At 43.8% G+C, this 22,214-nt stretch overlaps 1 protein-coding gene across 1 annotated transcript; it reads right to left on the minus strand.

The window, feature by feature from the left end:
* Positions 1 to 11,256: 11,256 nt before the first annotated feature.
* Positions 11,257 to 13,941, minus strand: LOC122106238 (golgin subfamily A member 2-like). Its single transcript, XM_042677529.1, has one exon. It carries the CDS (start codon positions 13,939 to 13,941, stop codon positions 11,257 to 11,259), a length of 2,685 nt encoding a protein of 894 aa, XP_042533463.1.
* Positions 13,942 to 22,214: the final 8,273 nt, after the last annotated feature.

Genomic DNA, 22,214 nt, shown 5'->3' on the forward strand with positions numbered 1-22,214 from the left:
GGCTGCTCAGGCCGCGGCTCCCCGGGTCTCCCTGTCTGTGTCCTCCACACTGAGAGGAGAGCCCGGGCGGCGGCGGTGACCAAGGCGGCGGCTGAGTCTCCAGAGCCGCCGGAGTCCAACATGGCGCCTAGGCCGCACGCGCTGGGTGACCTTGCGATGGCGGCCGAGGCGGCCAATTCCTGCCCGCGTTTCCGGAGCGTCAGGCCCTGGAGGCTCCACAGGTCTCCAGGCCAGCAGAGCACAAAGCTAGACCGGAAAGCCAACCTCGCCTGTCAGTCATGCCCGGAAGCCCCGCCCCCCGCTCCTCGAGGGACTCCTGCTGGGTGCACAGAACTGAGGAAAGGGCTCTTGGAAGGGCAGGAACATCCGGGGAACTCTGGAGAGGCGCTCCCACGAAGACTGCCTCCTGACACCGGGCCAGAGGAGCAGCTGGAGACCCGCTGGTCTGTGCTGGGGCGTTACAGAAGCATGTCTCCCGGATGCTTTCTGTGCACCACACTCAGCAGCCAGAGAAGACATCTCCATGCACACAAAGGCAGGCAGTGGGGGACACGTTTAACAGAAAGTACCTTGTTGGACATCAGCAGGTTCACAGGAGACTGCAGATGGAGGTGTGGGAAAGCCTTCAGCCAGAGCTCGGCCCTCATCCTGCAACTCTGCAAGAAGCCATACAAGTCCACTAAGTAGAGGAAGGCCATCCATGCACGCGGAGTAGAAGCCACGAGCATGGTCAGTGTTGGAAGGCCTTTATTGTTTAGCTTTTGTTCGCATAATAGGACTTGTACAGGAAAAGAGAGCTCTTTGATGCAACGAATGTGAGAATGTTAGCAGTACAGTACACCTAACTCAACACTACCTTCTCCACACCGGGAAGAAGACCTGTGAAAGTGTGGAGTGCAGCAAGGCCTTCCAGTGCAGCTGCAGACTCACCCCATGAGTGCCTAACACTGGGCAGAAGCCTAGGGACAGCCGGTGTAGCAGAGCCTTCTGCCAGAATGTGAACCTCATTCAGCACGTGCACCTGCATCACGGGGATGACATTAACAAGTGTATCACTTGCAAACCCAGGCCACACCCCAGAGAGTATATTCTTAGAGAATCCCTCTCAGGGCAATGACTGTGCACAATTCTCACACCATGTTTCTTGGTGTATCTTAATAGGACCCCCACCAGGGAAGAAAGTTCTCTGAGATCACACGATGTTGGCAAGAGTTTTCAGAGGTGGTAGGGTCAGCTTTTCTGTAAGGCAATCTCTTTGATCACAGAGAATAAAAGAAAGCAGTTGCTACTGAATTGTCCCGAAAAGATTTATGTCTGGATATCCTCCTGACAGATTAAGCTAGAGGAAATACTCACTTGCCATCTTAGAATTCACAGTCAAGGATCACTATGCAATAATCCCAGTATGAAAACGATGACAGGTTGTCACTCACTTTTGCCTTGGAAGATTCATAGTGGAAACTGACTCACTGTGGGATTTCTCTATGAAGTTAGAAAAGTATTGACTCACAACTGCCTTTGTTAACACTAGAACTCATATGTTCGCATTATTAAAATTACAGCCAGGCATGGTGGTTCATGTGAGTGATCGCACCTACTGAAGAGTTGAAGATAGGAAGATTGCAGTTTGAGGCCAACCCTAGGAAGATTTGTAGACTGGGGCAGTTCCTGGGAAATGCATAGGACCCTACCTAAAAACAAAACAAATACAATGTTTGAGAGGGACACATCCTCTGAAAATGGACCTTGTGTATGCCTTCTAAGGAGCTGGCTCTGAGCAGCTGAATCAAGACATTTCTGCACATGTTGTATATTATGGACTGTGTCCTATCCCCCAACCTTTGCTCCTGGGATGTGCTACTTTTCCCTTACTTTGCTCCATTTCTATAGTTCAGTTGGTTTCAGTTAAATGATTCATGTTCAGGGACAACACTCCAGATTTGTTTCAACTCCTCCTGCAAATAAAAATGATAAATAGAAAGAAAAAAAAAAACAGCCAAATGCCTGGAAGGTACGGCTCAAGTGGTAGGGTGCTTGCCTAGCAACGGGACAAGGAGCCAGGTTCAATCCCCTGTATAAGACCCTGGGGCTTGGACTTGGGGTCTGTGTGCTGTCCCTCAGCTTCTCTTGCTTAAGGCTATCACTCTAGCACTTGAGCCACAGCTCCACTACTAGCTTTATTAGTACTTTATTGGAGAAAAGAGTCTCACAAACTTTCCTGGGCTGGCTTCAAACTGTGATCCTCAGATCTCAGCCTCCTGAGTAGCTAAGATGACAGGCGTGAGCCACCAGTGCCTGGTAAAGACTGTTTTTAACTGGACTGATACAGACCCAGAAGTAATCTCACAGTAGTCTAATTTTTAATATTTTTAGAAATCCACATGTTGTTTTTGTTCAGTGACTGCTTCATTTACATTCCCACCAAAAAAGCATGAGAGTTCCAATTCCTCTATGTCCTTACCAACACTTGCTATTTTTTGTTTTTTCCATAGTAATCATCCTAATAGGTGTTAAGTGATATCTTATTAATATTTTTGTTTGGGATGCTAAATGTCTACTCATTTTTTCATGTTGGCCATTTTATATCTTCTTTGAGCCCTAAAATTGACTTTATTTGTAACTACATGTGCTCTTTATGTGTACATGAAAAAACATAGGAATCTCTTGTTGCTGTTATAGTAATTTTTTTATTGGTTGCATCCATTGATATCCTGTTCCTCTATTTCCTTACATGGCTTCTGTCAATTTTTTTTCATTATTGAAACTGAGATATTGAAACTTCCAATTATTTTTGTGAAACTATTCTCTCTTTAATTTTTTTGCTTCATATCTTTTGATACTCCACTGTTAGGTGTAAAAATGTTTGTAACTGATCCATCATTTTATTGTGCTGAAAGTTTTCTTAACAGGTAACATCCTTTTTCTGCAAACCCTTTGATACAAATTCTTTTTTTTTATTGTGAAAATACTGTACAGAGGGGTTACAATTACACGGGCAAGATAATGAATACATTTCTTATCAAGCATTGTAGCCTCCTCTTTTGTTTCCCCTTCCCATCCCTTCCCATCCTCCCCCTTTGATACAAATTCTTTCTTAACCTGTCTGTGGTGGCACACACCTATTGTTCCAGCTACTCAGTAGATCAACTGAGGCAAGAGAATCTCTTGAGCCAGGAACTTGGGGCCAGCCTGAAATACATGAGATCCTGTGTCAAATATAAAAAATAAAAATCTGGGGCTGGGAAGATGACTCAGTGGTAGAGTGCTTACCTTGTATGCATGAGGCCTTAGGTTTGATTCCTCAGCACCACATAAACAGAAAAACCTAGAAGTGGCCCTGTGGCTCAAATGTAGAGTGCTAGCCTTGAGCTGAAGAGAGGAGGAACAGCTCCTAGGCCCAGAGGTCAGGCCTCATGATGGATATGTGAGCGCGTGTGCACATGCGTGCGCACACACACAAGTCTAAGCTATGTGCTGTGGCTCACACCTGTAATCCTAGCTACTTAGGAGGCAGAGGTTTGAGCATTGTGCTTCAAAACAACACAGGCAGGAAATTCCATGACACTCTTATCTCTAATTAAATACCAAGAAGCCAAAAGTGGAGCTGTGGCTCAAGTGGTACAGCATTAGCCTTGAGCACAAAAGCTCAGGGACAGTGGCCAGGCTATGAGTTCTCAGGACTGACATACATACATACATACATACATACATACATACATACATACACACATACATACATACATAAATGTCTTATATGTACTGGTATTGAAACAGCTTTCTTTTGGTTGCTATTTTCATCCTTTCACTCTTAATCTGTTCATGTTTCTGGTTCTAAAGTCCTTTGTGGACTGCACAAGGAAGTCAGAAATAGTTACCATTACCAATCTTTGCTGCTTGAATAGAGGGCAAAATTCAATCACAATTACTGCTACTAGCTAATTTTCCGATGTTGTTCATCTTGTCCACGCTCCTCATTCCTTGCATAACCATCTTCTTTTGTGTTTAATGTGTTTTAAATCAGAACAGTTAAATTCCCATCACATTTCCTTTTGTACACATTCTATAGATAGTTCATTTGTGGTCACTACAGGGATTACATTTAAAATTTCAACTTGTACTTCAATACTAAAAGTATGCTCCTTTATACTTTGGCCCACACTTCATTTGATAGTCATCTTTTGTTCTGGTTGTTTTTAATACAAAGTCTTACTATGTTGCCAGTTTGACCTCAGATTCCTCTGCCTTCTGCTTTGGCTATAACCCTACCTACTCAGGAAGCTGAGATCTGAGGATCTTGCTTCAAAACCAGACTGGAAAGAAAAGTCCCCATGGGACTCTTATCTCCTATTAACCACTTGAAAACTGGAAGTGATGCTGTGGCTCAAAGGGGTAGAGCACTAGCCTTGGGCAAAAGAGCTCAAGGATAGCACTCAGGCCCTGAGTTCAAGCGCCAGGACCGACAAAAATAAATACATGAATGAATGAATAAATAAATAAATAAATAAATGCTATTTTAGCATTTAGAAAAGCAGCAATATAGAAGTCTTAATGTCATTTAGTGACTAAAGCATAGTCTTGAAACTAAAGATTAAGCTTCAGCAATTAGTGTCTGTATATCTGCCAATGAGACCTTCATGAACAGCATTCACATTTCTCTTTGAATTTTGATTATAAAAGTCAGGCTTGAGCTAGGTGTTGGTGGCTAATATGTGTAATCCTAGCTAATCAGGAGACTGAGATCTGAGGATCATCATTCAATACTAAGCAAGTCAAGAAAGCCCAGGAGAATCTAATCTCCAATTAATCATCAAAAAGACAATGTGATAGAGTACCAATCAGCTTTGGGTGAAGAAGCTAAGGGATAGTCCTAGTGCCAACTGACAAACTAATCAGACTTATTGGGTGCAAGTGATACAAAATTGCAATCCTACCTATTTAGAAGGCTAAGAGATGAGGATCATGAGTCTAAGCTAGCCTGGGCAGGAATGTTTGTGAGAGTATCATCTGCAATTAACCAGCAGAAAGAGAGATGGAGCTGCAGCTCTAGAGATAGATTGCTGGCCTTGAGCCAAAATACTAAGGAGCATCCAGGCCCTGAGCTCAAGTCTTAGTACACACACACATGTAAGACATTTCCAATATACACTAAATTTCAGACTTCAAAACTTTCCATTAGTTGTAGAATTATCTTGTCATTGATGTACCCCTTGAAATGCAGAATTTCCTACTTCCCGTTTTCCAGTCTCTAGGGAAAAATGGTTAAGGTTTTAGCATATAATGAGATGATTTTCCATGAATGGTAGACTTGAATATTATCACAGTGGGCCATGGTCCTCTGTAGAATGTAATTAAGAACATGATTAAATTGACACCAGAGAATAGAAGGTGTTGTAAATGAGCCTCAAGTAAAAGTACTTCATGTCTCAGGAGGACGAACAAATACTTGGATTTTAGTAAATCTTCTCAGGCATTTCTTTTCGCTTCTTTGGAGTTTTGCAATAATGTATGTTAGTATAATATGGTTTGAATAGGGAAAAGTAGAAAAACAAAGGAGAACCAAAAGTCCCTTCCTTACCTAATTGAGGAGGTGGCACTAGAAATACAGTGGGTAGGAAATTCACTTGAAAAGCTGCCACTATGAGGGTCAGAATGTAATCAGGATCAGAAAATATCAGTTAATCTTTTAACTAAAAGAGAAGTCAGAGATATTAGTAACAAAACATCCCTTAAGCCAAACAGTATTTCCTATAGGGTAGGTTAATATAGCTTTTCTTGAAGGAACCCTACATACAAAGTCTATAGCTTAGTGATTCTATTCTTAGCTGTGCAGAGCCTTTTAGCTTGATGCAATCCAATCTGTCAATTCCCTTTCCTATTTGCTGAGCCTCTTGAATGCTATTCAGCAAGTTTCTTTCTGTGACAATCACTCCTAGTGTTTCTCCTACACTTTCCTGTAGTAATTTCAAAGTCTCAAGCCTAATTTTTTTCTGGCAGAAGGGTTATTAGTTCCCCTGGAGTTAAAATGTGGCCTAGAAGAGTGCTGTGCCATTTGAATGCAATACCCTACAGACCCCAAGAAATTAAGGAGCTATGTATACACTAGGATAACTGCCCAAAGTTTATAAAAAGCCTTAATTCTGTTATTAACGTGCTTTTAGTTGCAATAGGTTTAGAGTCTGATGTACTACACTAAGTCAAAAAGAAAGAGCTTTATTAATCTTCTTCGCTATTTTGAGCATCAGATTTAAAGTTATCCCTTGTAAAACTAAGCTTATAGTAGTTTTTCAAAGCACTTGCTAGAATTGTTTTGCATGATTTTAATCATAAATGTCTTAGAAAGGATCCAAAGTGTAATGACAAAAATTTAGTATATTCATAGATAAAATTTAGCAATTTACAAAAGTGTTGTCATTCCTATTGACATCCATATGACATTTAGGATTTACTTTGGATTTACAGATTTATGCCCATACTATCAAGTTCCTATCACAATGAGGAATACACATACACATCACTAAATTAGAGATTGCCAGCTTCATAAACTTGTGTAAAGTTCAGCACTTTAGAAGGCTATGTTACACACTTGAGGCACAGGAATACACTTAACAAATACAAGAACCAGCAACAATTAAGGTCATAGTTACACAAACTATCATACATCTATATTAACTTTTTCATTGGAGTAAAATTTAGAATCTTTTGGCTAGGTAATATATAGGCTGACATCACTGATATGGATTCTAATTTTAGATCTCTCCCAAGTTAGATGGAAGAGTACTAGTGAACCCAAATAGACTTTTCTACTGCACAAATGCATCTCAAATATACAATGTCCTCAGCTCAGTGTATATTGTGTAAAATGAGAGCGCTTGGCTGCCATCTTGCATGCATTAACTTCCTACATCCAGTACAATTTCTGCATAACACTTAAGTTTGTCCTGGCATAAATAGCCCACATATTTAGTATGGAGTTAAATTCTACTCATTTAATCTTAGGTTTTTATGAAGATACAAATCACTCTGACTTAGGCTCAGTTTTCTAGGTGTAAGTCAGCACAACACCCCTCACCCAGATCGAAGCTCCGCCTACTACCTGGTAGTACCTGCTAGGCAGGTGAAATACCTCCCACCTCTGCCTCCTGTTTGAAGGGGTCCATTTTCTCTCTCCTTTGTGGGAGACTTTGCCTTGTCAGCTCCAGTGGCAATAAACCGTCTTTTGACTCTATGTGACTTTGTCCATGTGGTCTTTTCCGTTTACTACCTTTCACTGGTGCTTGACTTGGATAGTTTCCCCCATGGATATTTGTCCCAATCCCCAGCTTTTGGGGGGCGGGGTCCTACAAGCTGACCCAGGCCTTAGCTAGCCCACAGGACTGCCAAGTTGGCTTCCTATTGACTGAACTTTTTCCCACCCAACAGCAGGAGATTTGCCCTCACCCTCCAGGTAAGTGACCATGTACAGTAAGCCCAGGGATCAGAAACCAACTTCAGTAAGACCACTGGGCCATTATAGAGAGAAAAATCTTGGTGCAAGTTCCAAGCCCCACTCCAGGAGCCATAGGCTACCGGGCTGAAGGCCAAGGGACCCCACAACTCCAGGTGACCACCCCTTTTGCTGTTTCCTCCCTCCATGTTAGCTGAACAGAGGAGCACTGAGGACACTTGGTATCTGACTCTAGATTCAGCTCTGTGGTTGCTCCCCATGGGAGGGGCACAGTCTAACATCCCTCAGGAGTCTCCTTTGGCTTGTTTTTTGAACAACCAAAAGACTAAGAGCTTCAATCAGACATGAACCCTTGGGAGCTTATATGCTAATATAATCAGCCCAATATTCGCTGGACCACCAGACTATGTGACCTGTTCATGGGACACTGGATCCTGATGCTATACAGGACCAATGTAACTTCTGCAAGTGTTCTGGCAAGTTAAAAGCAGCCAGCTACTTAGAGGCCTTCTCTTTTCTGGGTTCTAAATTGTTTCTTTGGTGCTCATGCTCAGCTGGCCAACTTCTCCTAGCCATGAGGCCTCCATCATATGCCCAAACACCTCCTTTGATGCTACAGATAAATTGTAGCCATTTTAGGCAAAGACATTACCAGCTCCCACTCCTGCTGAGGCGGGACTTCTACAAAAGGAGGTGGGACTTCCATCAGAAAAGCCTGGACTTCCACCAGAGGAGGAGGAACCTCCTCTACGGGGTGGTACTTCCTCCCACCCTCAACCCCCAGCTTTCTTCAACCCACCAATCACCTGAGCACTTGCACCCTCCAAGGTCTATGCTCTCCTCCTTCAGCACCCCTTTTCCTCGTCAGGCCCCCTGATTCCCTGATGGCACAAAGATGAGTCCAACCCAGCCTCGTGAGCCAGCCGCCAGATGACCAACTCGGTGGTGCCCTGGAGGTTGTTGGACATCTTGCAGCAATGTTGGGGCCGCCCTTACCCAGGTCCAGACTCTGGAGCCCACTCAAGGTCAGGTGCTGCCCCAGCTTCCCTTCTCCCCTCATGCGAGGTGACAGGAGCAGAGGGCATATTAGATGTCCATGTTCCTTTTTCACTAACTGATGCATCCCAGATGGAAACGCGCCTGGGCTCTTTCTCTTCCAGTCCCACCACCTACATCACGGAGTAGCAGCTTGTTGTCCAGCCTAGGAGGAATCCTAGCATGATGTGTATGTCATCTTGAGTGGCACACTCCTGCTAGAGTGCACCACCTTCTCCACCCCCCGTACAGGTGCCTTACGGGAGTTCCTTCAACAAAGCAGCCCCCTAAACCTGCCCAACACAGTTTCTCACACAGCTTTCACAGACCTGCAAAGTATGCCAAAAGGCCAACCCCAATACCAATGTGCAGCCATCTTCCCAACCCATCAGGCTCGAGGTGACCTCCCAGAAATGGATTGGCAAGTTGCTTTTACCCCTATGCCAACTGTTCACAGGTACAAGCATCTGCTTGTTCTTGTAGACACCTTTACAGGATGGACAGAGGCATTTCCCACCACCACCCAGAGAGCCTCCTCTTGTGTCCCAGCTTCTTTTGCAGGAAAGAATTCCCTTCTTTGGCCTGCCAGCTTCCTTCCAGATGGACCATGTCCTGGAACTCGTTTCCTCCATAAGCCAGCACTTGGCTAAGTCTTTGAACACTTCCTGGCTCTTTCATATTCCCTATCCCCCTCAGCCCTTGGGGAAGGGGGAACCTGCCAACCGCCCCCTCAAACAGCTCTTGACCAAACTGTCTCTAACCTGAGATTGGCTAAGGCTTTCATCCTTGGCTCTTTTTCGTCTGCAGGTTTTACCCAAAAAAGCCTTTAATACGAAGTGCTTTTGAAGTGATGTATGGCCGCCTACCTTTGCCTTCCTCGTTTCAGGCTTTGGATTCTCTGTTACCCTCCCCAATGCTGTCTTCTCTCCCTCAGCACCTGCCTACTTCTCTTTGGAAATATGCTGACTAATATAGCCCTCCACCTTCCCTGTCATCCTCTGAGCCCTCATCGATGCTGACCTAGTGTACATTTCAAAAACTTACCTGCCACAGGCATCAAGTTCTACCAACCTTTCTGCTAAGTGGGAAGGACTGTAACTTTATTCCCACAGCAGTGCAGGTTCAGGGCCATCCGCACTGAATTCATCTCTGCCACATCAAACATCACCTGCGGGATCCACCTTCATATATACCTCTAGTCAACTGGACCCATCTCTATGGATAAAACAAGATTGGACAGTTTTCCTCCAGTCACTGAGGACCCAAAGGACCCTACTCTGGACAAGTAACATGTGTCTAACAGTACAGCCTTGGTCCACTTGGACAGTACCTGACGCTCCTATTGACTACCTTGCCCCCTCTCAGCAGGAAGTAGTTTTCAAAGAACAGACCTTGGCCCATACTCCCTGCTTGGTACTGTACCTATTCAACAACACAGTGGGGAATGAAGTCAGTGGAATGCCCCCATCCAGACCTAAGTTCTGCCCTGCCTACTCACTGGTGGTACTTGCTGGGCATGTAGAATACCTCCCATCTCTAGCCTCCTGGCTGCATACGGGTTCCCCTGGGAGACAGACAGGCACCTTTTTTACCCTCCCTTGTGGGAAATTTGGCCATGTCAGCTCCACTGAAAATAACCCCTTTTTGTTCGATGTGACTTTGTCTACATGGTCTTCTGGTTAGAGTACAACATTTCACTACACATAACTTTCAATTTTCTTATTTTTTGGGGGGGGGGGGTCCAGTTGTAGGCCTGAACTCTGGGCCTGGGCACTGTCCCTCAGCTCTTCAGCTCAAGGTTAGCGCTCTACCACTTGAGTCACAGTGCCACTTCCGCTTTTTTCTTTTTGCTCATGTGGTGCTGAGGAATCGAACTCAGAGCCTCAGGCATGCAAGGCAAGCGCTCTACCACTGAGCCACCTTCCCAGCCCCCAATTTTCTTATTTCTTACATTAAAAATTATCTTAAATGATCTTAAATTTAAAAGAAAAGCAAGAGAAATAAATAGTTATTTTATTTATTCAAGAAAGAATATTGAACATATTACAGTATAGTTCACTGAAAAAGTTTAGATATGTGATATTCTATACATCCCCTATAATGCTGTATTCTTCTTTTAGAATTACAATTCTGTACCCCTTTTGGAAAGTGTTATGCAATTACACATAGCTCCAATTGTTAATGTCATATTTTTTTCTTTTAGCAAAAATTCAATATTCAGTAACTTTTCTTGTTTTCTACACTTTTGATGATTGCCTAATCTCAATATCCCCACTGTTGCATTTTAATACTCAAGAAAATTTCCTATTGTTGGTCCAGTTTAGTACATTTTGAAAATGCAATTGACTGCACAGCAATGTACCAACATATAATATGAAATGATTAATATCACCTATGTGATATTATGTAAAAATGAAGTTCATGAATCAACATATATTAAATTATTCTATTAATTACTATTAGTGCTATGAAATAGTAATATGAACTGAGGGCATTGCTGCCCACCTTTCTTTGTAAAGGATTGACTCCTTGTAATAACCCTCACCTGGGCCTCTTCCCAGGAACCTATGGATTCTTAATGTCTCTAGATATGAGCCACCTCCTAGCAACCTCGGCTCTGTCTGGCCTACAATTACCCCTTTTCCCACCACCCCATTACATTGAAACTCTCATGCCCATAGTATCTTTTGGAGGAAGTAGCTCCTTTTTTTTTTCTTTTTTTTTGTGGGACATGGGGCTTGAATTCTGGGCCTGGGCGCTGGAGCCCCAGTCATTCATTAGATGGTGATGATTTCAAATACATCATCTGCTTGTGGCTTATAGAAGAAAGGGAGGCAGGACTCTTCGCCCCCGTCTGTGGGCTCTTGCTGGGGCTGGATGGCAGGCAGCAGCGGCACAGGAGGCTCTGCAGTGGGATTCTCCAGGGGCCCAGGGGCCCCAGCCTCTCCAGGGACAGGCTTCAAGTTTTCTTGAAGATGCACATCTTCACAGCCTTGCTGCTCCTCCCTGACCTTGGTCTTCAGGGGGACTGAGAGGTCTGAGGGGGCCTCGGCAGCAGGGGCCTGGGCGGCTGCCAGCATCATGTCCTGGCACTCTGTGCTCTCCCCTGTAAGGCGCAGCAACAGCTCCTTCAGCTCCTTCCTCTTCCTCCTCTTCTCCTGGGACAGCTGGCTCACACACTGCTCTTTCTCCTGACACAGCTTCTCCAGGACTTCTAGCTGTTCCTTGTACAGCACGATGGTCTCTTCCATGGTGGTCAGGTGTTGGGTCAGCTGGCTGCAGCGATGGTGGAGGTCATCCACGTGACTCTGGGGGTGTCCCTTGCTGGCCAAGTCTTCGGGGAAGCAGATGTGCAGCTGCTTCTTGGGTGCCTGTGTGTCCTGCTTCCTCTTGCCGAACAGCCTGTGGATGCAGCGCTGGGGGAAGGCGGCCTGGCTCTCCAGCTTTCTCTGGCACTGGGCTGCCAGCTGACTCAGGCACCCGCAGCGGGCCTGCTGCTCCTGCAGCTGCCGGCTCATCCTCGCCTTCCTGCCTTCTGCGATGGACAGTGCGTCCATGTAAAAATCCCACATGCTCTGCGGGTTGTCTACGTCCTCTGGGACAGTCACATCATGGGGAGTCGCCTCCTCACCCTTGTCTTCGTCTTGGCTCAGGCCTTCATCTTCCCTGGGGAAAGCCAGGGCGCTCAGCTGGGCCCGCAGCTGCGCCTTCTCCTGTCTTGTTGCTTCCAGACACTTCAGAGTGTCCTGTAACTTCTCCTTTTCCATCTGGGCCAGCAACTTACTCTGCACCTGCTCCTGCTTCAGCTGGTCCATCAGATGGCTCTGATTCAGCAGGTGCTGCTGCAGGGCCTCCTTCTCTGACATCAGCTGCTGGCTGGTGGCCTTGTGCTGTTTGCAGGTGGCGCTCAGCTCCTGCACCTGGGCCAGGTACTTGTCATGCAGCTCCTGCAGATCCTCAGCTGCTTGGCGCTTTAACTCTGCCACGTCTTTTCCTTCTTTGAATTCCTCCTCCAGCTCATCCAGCTTCGCCTGCAGGGTTGTCTTCTCCTGCTGCTCTGTGTGCAGGATGCTGGCGAGCTCCCCCTTCTCAGCGCTCAGCCTCTGCAAGGCATCCTGCAGCTGGGCCAGCTCTTCTTTCAGCTGGCGGTTGTGCACCAGCGTGCGTTTCAAGGTCTCCTGTTCCTTCTCCATGGTCTCCAGGATCTTGCGCCGGTCCTCGGCATGCTGTGCCCATTCCTCAGCCTTCTTTTCCAGTATCCACAGCCGCTGCTGCTGCTCCAGGTTCTGGAGACTGAGGCTCTGGTTCTCCTCCACCTGGAGGTGAAGTTGCTCCTCCAGGGTCTTGAGCTCCTCCTGCAACTGCAGGGTGTGGGCCTGCAGCTGCTGCTCAGCCTGAGCTGGCCCTGCAGGCGGCTCTGGGGGCCGCAGCTCTGACAGCTGCTCTCTCAGCTCCACCAGCTTGCTCTCCAACTCCAACACCTGCCTCACCCCTTGCTCCTTCTCCTCTCTCAGCTGGCTCACCTGCTCTAGCAGCTGCTGGACTTTCTCCTTCCCCGTGGAGCTCTGCCTCAGGTCCTCCGCAAAGGTGTCTCTCTCCTCCTTTAATTTTGCCACCAACTCCTTCATGTTGTTGAGTTGGCTTTCCAACTCTGCCCGCTCCACTCGCTCCTCTTGGAACTTGTGGATTTCCATTTTCATGTCGGCCTTCTGTGTCAGGAGCACTTCCAGCCTCTCCTGCAGCTCGGTGTTCTCATCCTCCAGGTCTTCAATACTTCTGGCCTTTTCCTGGAGCTGCAGCTTCACGCGATTCAGGGCTTTCATGAGCTCTATGTTGTTGTTCTCAGTTTCATTCTGCGTGGTGTTGACTGCAGACAATGTTGTTTCCAGTTCTGTTACGCACTGCTGTGCAGCCTGCAGGCAGCTGGTAAGACCCTCCTGCTCCAGTGCTCTTTCATCGGCCTCTTGCTGCTTGTGGGCCAGGGCAGATTGTAAGTCTGCTTTTTCTCTAATCAGCATCTGTATCGACAGCTTGTGCTGCTCCAGCTCTGCTTTCAGGGCTTCGTGCACACAGGCCATCTTCTCCTTGTCTTTTCCCTGTTGATCCTGCAGCTCTTGGATCTCAGTGCAGAGCTGCTGCTTTTGTATTGTGCTGGAGTCCAGGGCAAGCACCAGGTGTTGGTTGTGTCTCTCTAGGTCCTTGGTGTTATTGGGACCTGTGACGCTCTGGACCCTGGCAGCTGTGACAGTGCCCAGGGGAGGGGGAGGCTCAGGGTCTGCGTGGTCTTGGGCCGCACCCTTGAGTAAAGGACAGTCCCCAGCGGTGTTTGTCTTGGGGTTACCTCCCTCTTTCATTTTCCTCTTCTTGGATTCTCCAGGTCTAGCAGGACCATTCCTCTGCTGGTATTGTTGCAGTAGTTTCCTTCCTGCAGCTACTTTTTTTTCTCTTTTTTTCTCAGGCATCCCAGCACTGGGATGGCGAAGGTGGGGGGGCCACATTCCCAGGCTGCCTAAACTCAACTCTGTTCTATCACCAGTAACTCTACCTCCAACTATTTCTCCAAAATTACCTCGATTCACCCACTCACCACTCACCACCACCTCTACCTCCTTCAACTCCTGTAGTGGTGTCAGCCAATAGAGGGGATCCCAGTGCTACTAGGCAGCATGGAATGTGGGCGTGGCCCCAAATCTTGTATCCCCTTGGCCAAAGGGAAACATAACAAATAGGAGTGTGGCCAGAATCTTGTGATCCAAGCAGAATCAGTGTATTCAGGATGAGAGTTGCTCCTGTGGCCCCTCCCCTACTCAGCCCAGCCCACTTGGGGGGATGGGATAGGACCATTTCTAGCTGGCATCCTGCTTAGCTGTACTGGAAACTTTTCATGACCATGACCTCCATCACACAATTGTATTCACTGAGTGATCTTGAGAGGTCATTCTCAGATCACTGCCCTAACCTCTCTAGTGCTGCAGAATCTCAGGCAACATTATCAGATCCCAGAGCTCAAGTGGTGAGTGAGTACTTGGCAGGAGAGAGAGTCTCTTTATAGGCCCTTTCCTCATTTCACAACTTAGCCCCATATTTTCATATCTTAGAATTTGCCTCTGAGGTGTTGGCCATCAATTCCCTCAAGATTGCCCTAGTTCCACAACTCCTCTTCACCTTCCTGGAAATATCCTGGTCCTGGTAGCAGATCTGATATCCTGACATCTGGATCCAGTGCTGGATCCATTTCCTAGCTACTGCTCCTCTCCCACTTTTGGACCATGTTCCCATAAGAGAAGGCATTGCTTTTAACCAGTTCTTTTGGGATTCTACTCCAGCAATGAATCAGAGCTGAAAAGTTGCCAGGGACCTTCTAACACCCCATTGATATGTGTATGCTTTTGTCTCACATCTGGACCCAACTGTAGCCCACCTTTTTCACCTGGTTTTAAGGTCCTCACCCAGTAGATCAGTGTAGTGATTACAGGTTAGGACTTCTCCCAAGGGCTAGAAAACCTCCAGGTCACACCTGACCAAACTAAGGCATCTGAGCAGCAGAATTTTTTTTTAATTTATTTTTTTATTTTTTGTGAACATACTGTACAGAGGGGTTATAATTACATGGGCAAGATAATGAGTACATTTCTTATCAAGCATTGCAGCCTCCTCCTTTGTTTGCCCTTCACATCCCTTCCCAGGCTCCATCCGCCCCCCCCCCCATCCTCCCCCTCCCCACCAAAGTTGTAAAATTCGTTTTCGACATGACAACTTGTACTTCTCATTGTTGCAACGGGTCCACCTGTATCCTTAAACGACTTGTTTTTCCCCCTCTCCTCTACAAATTATACCAACATCAAATATAGTGAAAGCAGGGGTTATACTGTGGAGGAGGGACATACAAAGCAACAAAGAAATAATCTTATAAATGCGTTAGAAACAAATGCATGAAAGAAAAATACCTTTAAATACATATCTAAGGGTTCATTTTCCTAACATCACATTATCTGACCTTTTCTGCTTGACTCATACATATACTAGATATTGCAAATAAGGGAAACCATGGGACCTATGTTTCTTTGGGCTTGGCTTACTTCACTTAATATAATTTTTTCCAAGCCTTTCCATTTCCTAACAAATGGGGAAATGTCATTCTTTCTGATGGAGGCATAGAATTCCATTGTGTATACATACCACATTTTCTTGATCCATTCATGTACTGAGGGGCATCTGGGTTGGTTCCATATCTTAGCTGTGATAAATAATTGAGCAGCAGAATTTTTGACTCCTTAGCCTGACTTTTACAATTAAACTCCTACTTAAGGCTTCATGCATATGCTTCACATCACATTTATATTTCTATATACATGCACATATAAATATATTTAATATGTAAAAATTTCGACATAGTTAATTATTAATTTATATTTGTATTCATTTGCATTTACTATAATATATTTATATTAGGTTATATTTGATTGTTAATTAATACATTGATTACAAATTTTAAATATATATAAATATATATTTGAAACTATATAGTTTTATATATATAGTATATTTTAAACTATATAGTTTAAAATATATAATATAGTTTAAAATATATATTGGGCTGGGAAGCTGGCTCAGTGGTAGAGTGCTTGCCTTGCATGCATGAGGCTCTGGGTTCGATTCCTCAGCACCACATAAGCAAAAAGAAAAAAGCCGGAAGTGGTGCTGTGGCTCAAGTGGTAGAACGTTAGCCTTGAGCTGAAGACCTGAGGGACAGTGCCCAGGCCCAGAGTTCAGGCCCTATGACCGGACCCCCCCAAGATAAATAAATGAATAAATAAAATATATAAATATAAACTATATATAAATATATAGTTTAAAATCATAGGATGGGAATCTTGCCTATGTGTGGATCCCTTCCAAAACTCTGCCAAGTCATGGCTTCTTATTTCACTAAGGAAAGCCCACTGTCATTACTATGAACTTCTCCCATACTCTAAATCTTAGAAAACTAAAATTCTTAACAGTGCATTTGTTCCTGAACTGCATAGGTTGATCCTGCCATTTCCTTCCATGGTGTACTTTCTTTTCTTTTCTTTTTCTTTTGTTCTTTGTTCTTTTTTCTTTTGTCAGTTGTGGGGCCTGAACTCTGGGCACTTCCACTGAGCCACCTTCCCAGCCCCTTTCTTTCTTTTATACTCTGTTATACCCTTTGCTTTGACACTTTTGTGTGTATCTGCTTTCCATTCTTTGTTGGAGGCTCCAGGAATCTGGGATCATCACCTCTGCCAGCACCACTGGAAAAATACTATTTTTTAAATATATATCAAAACATATTTGCTTCATTTTCTTTCTTTTTTTCCTGGCCCAAATTAATTAAGGAAAACCATAAATGGTTGGTGAAATAGATTTCCCAGATTACCTACTGGTAATTGTATCCGTCAAAGTTATCTTTCTTTTTTTTTTTTTTTTTTGGTCCAGTCGTGGGCCTGAACTCTGGGCCTGGGCGCTGTCCCTCAGCTCTTCAGCTCAAGGCTAGCGCTGTACCACTTGAGCCACAGCGCCACTTCCGGCTTTTTTCTTTTTGCTTACGTGGTGCTGAGGAATCGAACTCAGGGCCTCAGCCATGCAAGGCAAGCGCTCTACCACTGAGCCACCTTCCCAGCCCCTCAAAGTTATCTTTCTAACAGAAAGGATAACTACAATGTTTTGGCTGTATTGCCCTGAAAGATAATGATTAGTGTTTAAATGATCTTAGCAATCTCTGTGTGTGTGTGTGTGTGTGTGTGTGTGTATTATTGAGTGTGTCAGTCCTGGACTTGAATTCAGGGTCTGGGCACTGTTCCTGAGTCCTTTTGCTTACTGCTAGTGAACTCTCACTTGAGCCATAGCATCACTTCTGGTTTTTCTGAGTAGTTTTATTGGAGATAAGAATCTCATGGACTGCCCAGGCTGGCTTCAGTCTGGATCCCTCAGTTCTCAGCTTCCTGAATAGCTAGGATTACAGGTTTGAGCCACCACCTCTCGGCTTTGAGAGGTCTTTGTAATTTGTGGAAATCTATACACTGATAAAATTGAGAATCTGGTGGTAATATAAATTTCCATGAAGCATTATTTTGGAATTTGCTTCTGCATTAGGCCCTAAGGAACTAGGCTAAAAATCAAAATGCAGTTACTCACACTAGAAGTTTCAAGTCACCCAATTGAAACTACGCTTTTTTTTTTTTTTTTTTTTAATCTGACCTATGGAGAGTTCAGGATTAAAGAAATAACAAAGATCTCAACATACCAGTTTCAGCTGGCAAGATAATGAAGTTCCCTCTGCCTTAGCTCATACAGGTAGACAATCTGAAGTTAATTTTAACCTGAAGACAATTTTAACCAGTTACCTAGTTTGCCCTCCATCTTGTCTCCCTGTTTCCACCTCACAAGCAAAGGAACATTCCAATGACCACTCTGCCTTGTGTTTTTTTGTGGGGTTTTTGCTCATCATACTTTAGAACAGTAGATTACTACCGTGGTGAAACCGGAGTTTTCAGACCCCAGGCCTAAAGTCCACCAGTCTCAAGTTAAGTCCAGCTACTGTCCTACACATATCAAATGAAAAGATATGATGAAGGACAGAGAGAGGAGGGCATGCCATGGGAAGATAACACTTCAGACACAAGCTATACACTTAAACAGGGAAGTAGGCACAGAGGGCAACAGATATTACTAAGATAGTCCCAAGACACAGGTATGTTGAGAGATGATCAGAGGTGACTGGAGGTGGTCAGAGGGGGCCAGACAGTTCACTGACTCAGGCTGACTCAGGTGAGACCTAGTTATCCTAAGATTTATTGGCAGGGTGGCAAGTGGTCTAGTCTTCTGCGGCTCCTCCTCTCTACCAAGATGTCTACAAAGTGACATCCTGGAGAAAATAGCTTGGTTCAAAGGACATAGCTACTATAATGGAGAAAACTGGGATGCCTAGCTTTTGTCCTGCTCTGCTTACGTCATAATCCCAAGTAAGAAGTCAGTGTTTCTGTAGCAAAAGTACCTTCAAGCACTTCTTACAGTTACCATGATTTTTAAAAAATGTTTCCGAACCTTATCTTAGTGGATGTTTTGATAACAAGTAGATTTGCTTGGAGGGTAAGAAGCAAGTGCGTGGTAGGAGACGTTTATGTTTATCTGCTCTGATCAGACATGGATTTCTTACTTGGTTCCATTAGACTTGTCCATGTTCACTGTGGAGCTTCTGGTGTCTGCTTAGTGGACACGGAAGCATTCACAGAGCCGTATTTTTCATTCACAGTTCCATTATGGTAAAAATTAACTAGCATTGTGAGGGGGTACTCTTATGAACACATTTGCTTTATAAATGGAGACACTGAGTTATGAGAAGTTAAATATCTCGCTCACTGACATCAAGCCAATAACAGAGAAGCAGAAATAGAGGGTAAATTCACGTACAGAACCTGACATACACAGACCTGATTCTCAAAGCTGAGTCTGCAAGTTGAATTCACTGCTCCTAGGTTACCAGGAAAGAAAATTGAGATCCAAGAGGTTTTAAGCAATTTGCTCAAGGTTGACTAGTTAATTAGTACTGACTGGTACTATTCGGTTGGTGTTACAAGTCAGAAATAGAACTTCCTGGCTGATACACCAAATACAAAAAATTTAATGCAGCTAAATTGACTTCAGTCCTTCAGTCTCCCAAGAGAAGACTTCAGGCAAAAGACACACATAAGTAAAGGTGACAGGAAAGTTTATTAGAAAAAAATATGGCAGAAAAAGAGAGCACATAGGAGAGATATGCTATAGGAAGACTGCATTTTATCCTGATGGAGTCATCATCCTGATGTCTTTGTCATTATTGCACCTGGCTGTGGCTTAAACAGGAAACTTGGAGTTCTTGAAACAGTTTTCAGGTTGGTGAATTGCTGTTCTGTTTCCTGTAAGGTTGTAGCACCAAAGATTTTGTGTTTAGTCCTTATTTCTATTTATTTATTTATTTATTTAATTTTTGGTGCCAATTATGAGGCTTAAATTCCGGGCTTGAAGAACTCACACCAATATTCCTTGAACTCTTCAATGAAATTGAAAGTGAAAGTTTACTACCAAACTCTTTCTATGAAGCCATCATAACCCTCATCCCAAAACCAGGCAGGGACTCCTCAAAGAAAGAGAACTATAGACCCATTTCTTTGAGGAACATTGATGCAAAACTTCTCAACAAAATTTTGGCCAATTGACTTCAACAATTCATCCAAAAAATCATACACCACGATCAAACAGGATTCATTTCAGGGATGCAAAGCTGGTTCAATATACGCAAATCAATTAATATTATTCATCACATCAACAGGAGCAAGAATAAGAACCACATGGTTATCTCAATAGACGCAGAAAAAGCATTCGACAAGATCCAACACCCCTTTATGATGAAGGTTTTGGAAAAATTAGGAATCCATGGAACATTCCTCAATACAATAAAGGCTGTATATGACAAACCTACAGCCAGCATTATACTCAATGGTGAAAAACTAAAGCCATTTCCTCTTAACTCAGGAACAAGACAAGGATGCCCACTCTCTCCACTTCTCTTCAATCTAGTATTAGAATGCCTAGCTACAGCAATAAGACAAGATGCAGACATAAAGGGGATCCAAATAGGGAAAGAAGAAATAAAACTCTCCCTCTTTGCAGATGACATGATCTTGTATTTAAAGATTCCCATAGACTCCACTCCCAAATTACTCAAGCTGATTCAAAACTTTGGCAAAGTAGCAGGTTATAAAATTAACCCCCAAAAATCAATGGCTTTTCTGTATGCCAACAATGAGAAAAGTGTGGCTGAAATTAGGAAAGCAACTCCATTTGTAATAGCCCCACAAAAAATAAAATACCTAGGAATTAACTTAACTAAAGAAGTGAAGGACCTCTATGATGAAAACTTTAAAATCTTGAAAAAGGAAATCAACACAGAACTTAAAAAATGGCAAAACCTCCCATGCTCCTGGATTGGAAAGATTAACATCGTGAAAATGGCAATACTTCCCAAGGCTATCTACAAATTCAACGCAATACCTATCAAAATTCCACCCTCATTCTTCAAGGAAATAGAAGAGGCGATCCAAAAATTCATATGGAACAATAAAAGACCCCGAATAGCAAAAACGCTCCTCAACGGAAAGAACACTGCTGGAGGAATATCAATACCAAATTTCAAACTCTACTATAAAGCCGTAGTAATCAAAACAGCTTGGTATTGGCATAAGAACAGACCTCAGGACCAATGGAATAGAACTGAAAACCCAGAAATGAACCTACAGATCTATAGCCATCTAATCTTCGATAAGGGAGCTAAAACAATAGAATGGAAGAAAGACGGCCTCTTCAGTAAATGGTGCTGGCAAAATTGGTTAACTACATATAGAAAACTAAAGCTAGATCCTTATATATCACCCTGCACCAGAATCAACTCCAAATGGATCAAAGACCTTGAACTCAAAGCAGACACTCTGAAAACATTACAGGATGGAATAGGAGAAACCCTAGGTCTCCTTGGCTCAGGCCATAATTTTATGAATAGAGACCCGGAAATACAACAAATCAAAGAAAGGTTGGACAAATGGGATTGCATAAGGTTGCAGAGCTTCTGCAGGGCAAATGACATAGCTAGCAAGATCAATAGAAAGCCCACGGATTGGGAGAAGATCTTTACTAGCCATACAACGGACAAGGGTCTCATATCTAAAATATACTTGGAACTCAAAAAATTAAACCACCCAACAACAAATCCTCAAAGAAACAACTGCCCAATAAATAAGTGGGCGAAAGAATTAAAGAGAAGCTTCTCTGAAGAAGAAAGAAGGATGGCCAATAGACACATGAAGAAATGTTCAACATCCCTAGCCATAAAAGAAATGTAAATCAAAACAACATTGAGATATCACCTCACTCCGGTTAGAACAGCAAAAATCAAGAACTCTAACAACAACAGATGCTGGAGGGGATGTGGACAGAAAGGAACCTTACTTCATTGTTGGTGGGAATGTAAACTTGTTCAACCACTTTGCAAAGCAGTATGGAGGTTCCTCAAAAGACTTCACATAGAACTCCCCTATGACCCAGCAATCTCACTTTTGGGCATTTACCCTAATGTTTACAAACAAGACCACACTAAAGCTACCAGCACAACTATGTTTATTGCAGCATTATTTACCATAGCTAAGATATGGAACCAACCCAGATGCCCCTCAATAGATGAATGGATCAAGAAAATGTGGTATATATACACAATGGAATTCTATGCCTCCATCAGAAAGAATGACATTTCCCCATTTGTTAGGAAATGGAAAGGCTTGGAAAAAATTATATTAAGTGAAGTAAGCCAGGCCCAAAGAAACATAGGTCCCATGGTTTCCCTTATTTGCAATATCTAGTATAGGTATGAGTCAAGCGGAAAAGGTCAGATAATGTGATGTTAGGAAAACGAACCCTTAAATAGGTATTTTAATGTTTTTGTTTCTTTCATGCATGTGTTTCTAACGCATTTATAAGATTATTTCTTTGTTGCTTTGTATGTCCCTCCCCCACAGTGTAACCCCCGCTTTCACTATATTTGATGTCAGTATAACATGTGGAGGAGATGGGGACAAACAAGTCGTTTAAGGATTCAGGTGGACCTGTTGCAACAATGAGAAGTACAAAATGTCATGTCAAAACCAGCTTTACAATGTTGGTGTGTGGGGGGGGGAGGGGAGGTATG

This window comes from Dipodomys spectabilis, unplaced genomic scaffold (genome assembly GCF_019054845.1).
Source record: "Dipodomys spectabilis isolate Male_0828 unplaced genomic scaffold, ASM1905484v1 ptg000039l, whole genome shotgun sequence".
Taxonomy (NCBI): Eukaryota; Metazoa; Chordata; class Mammalia; order Rodentia; family Heteromyidae; genus Dipodomys; species Dipodomys spectabilis.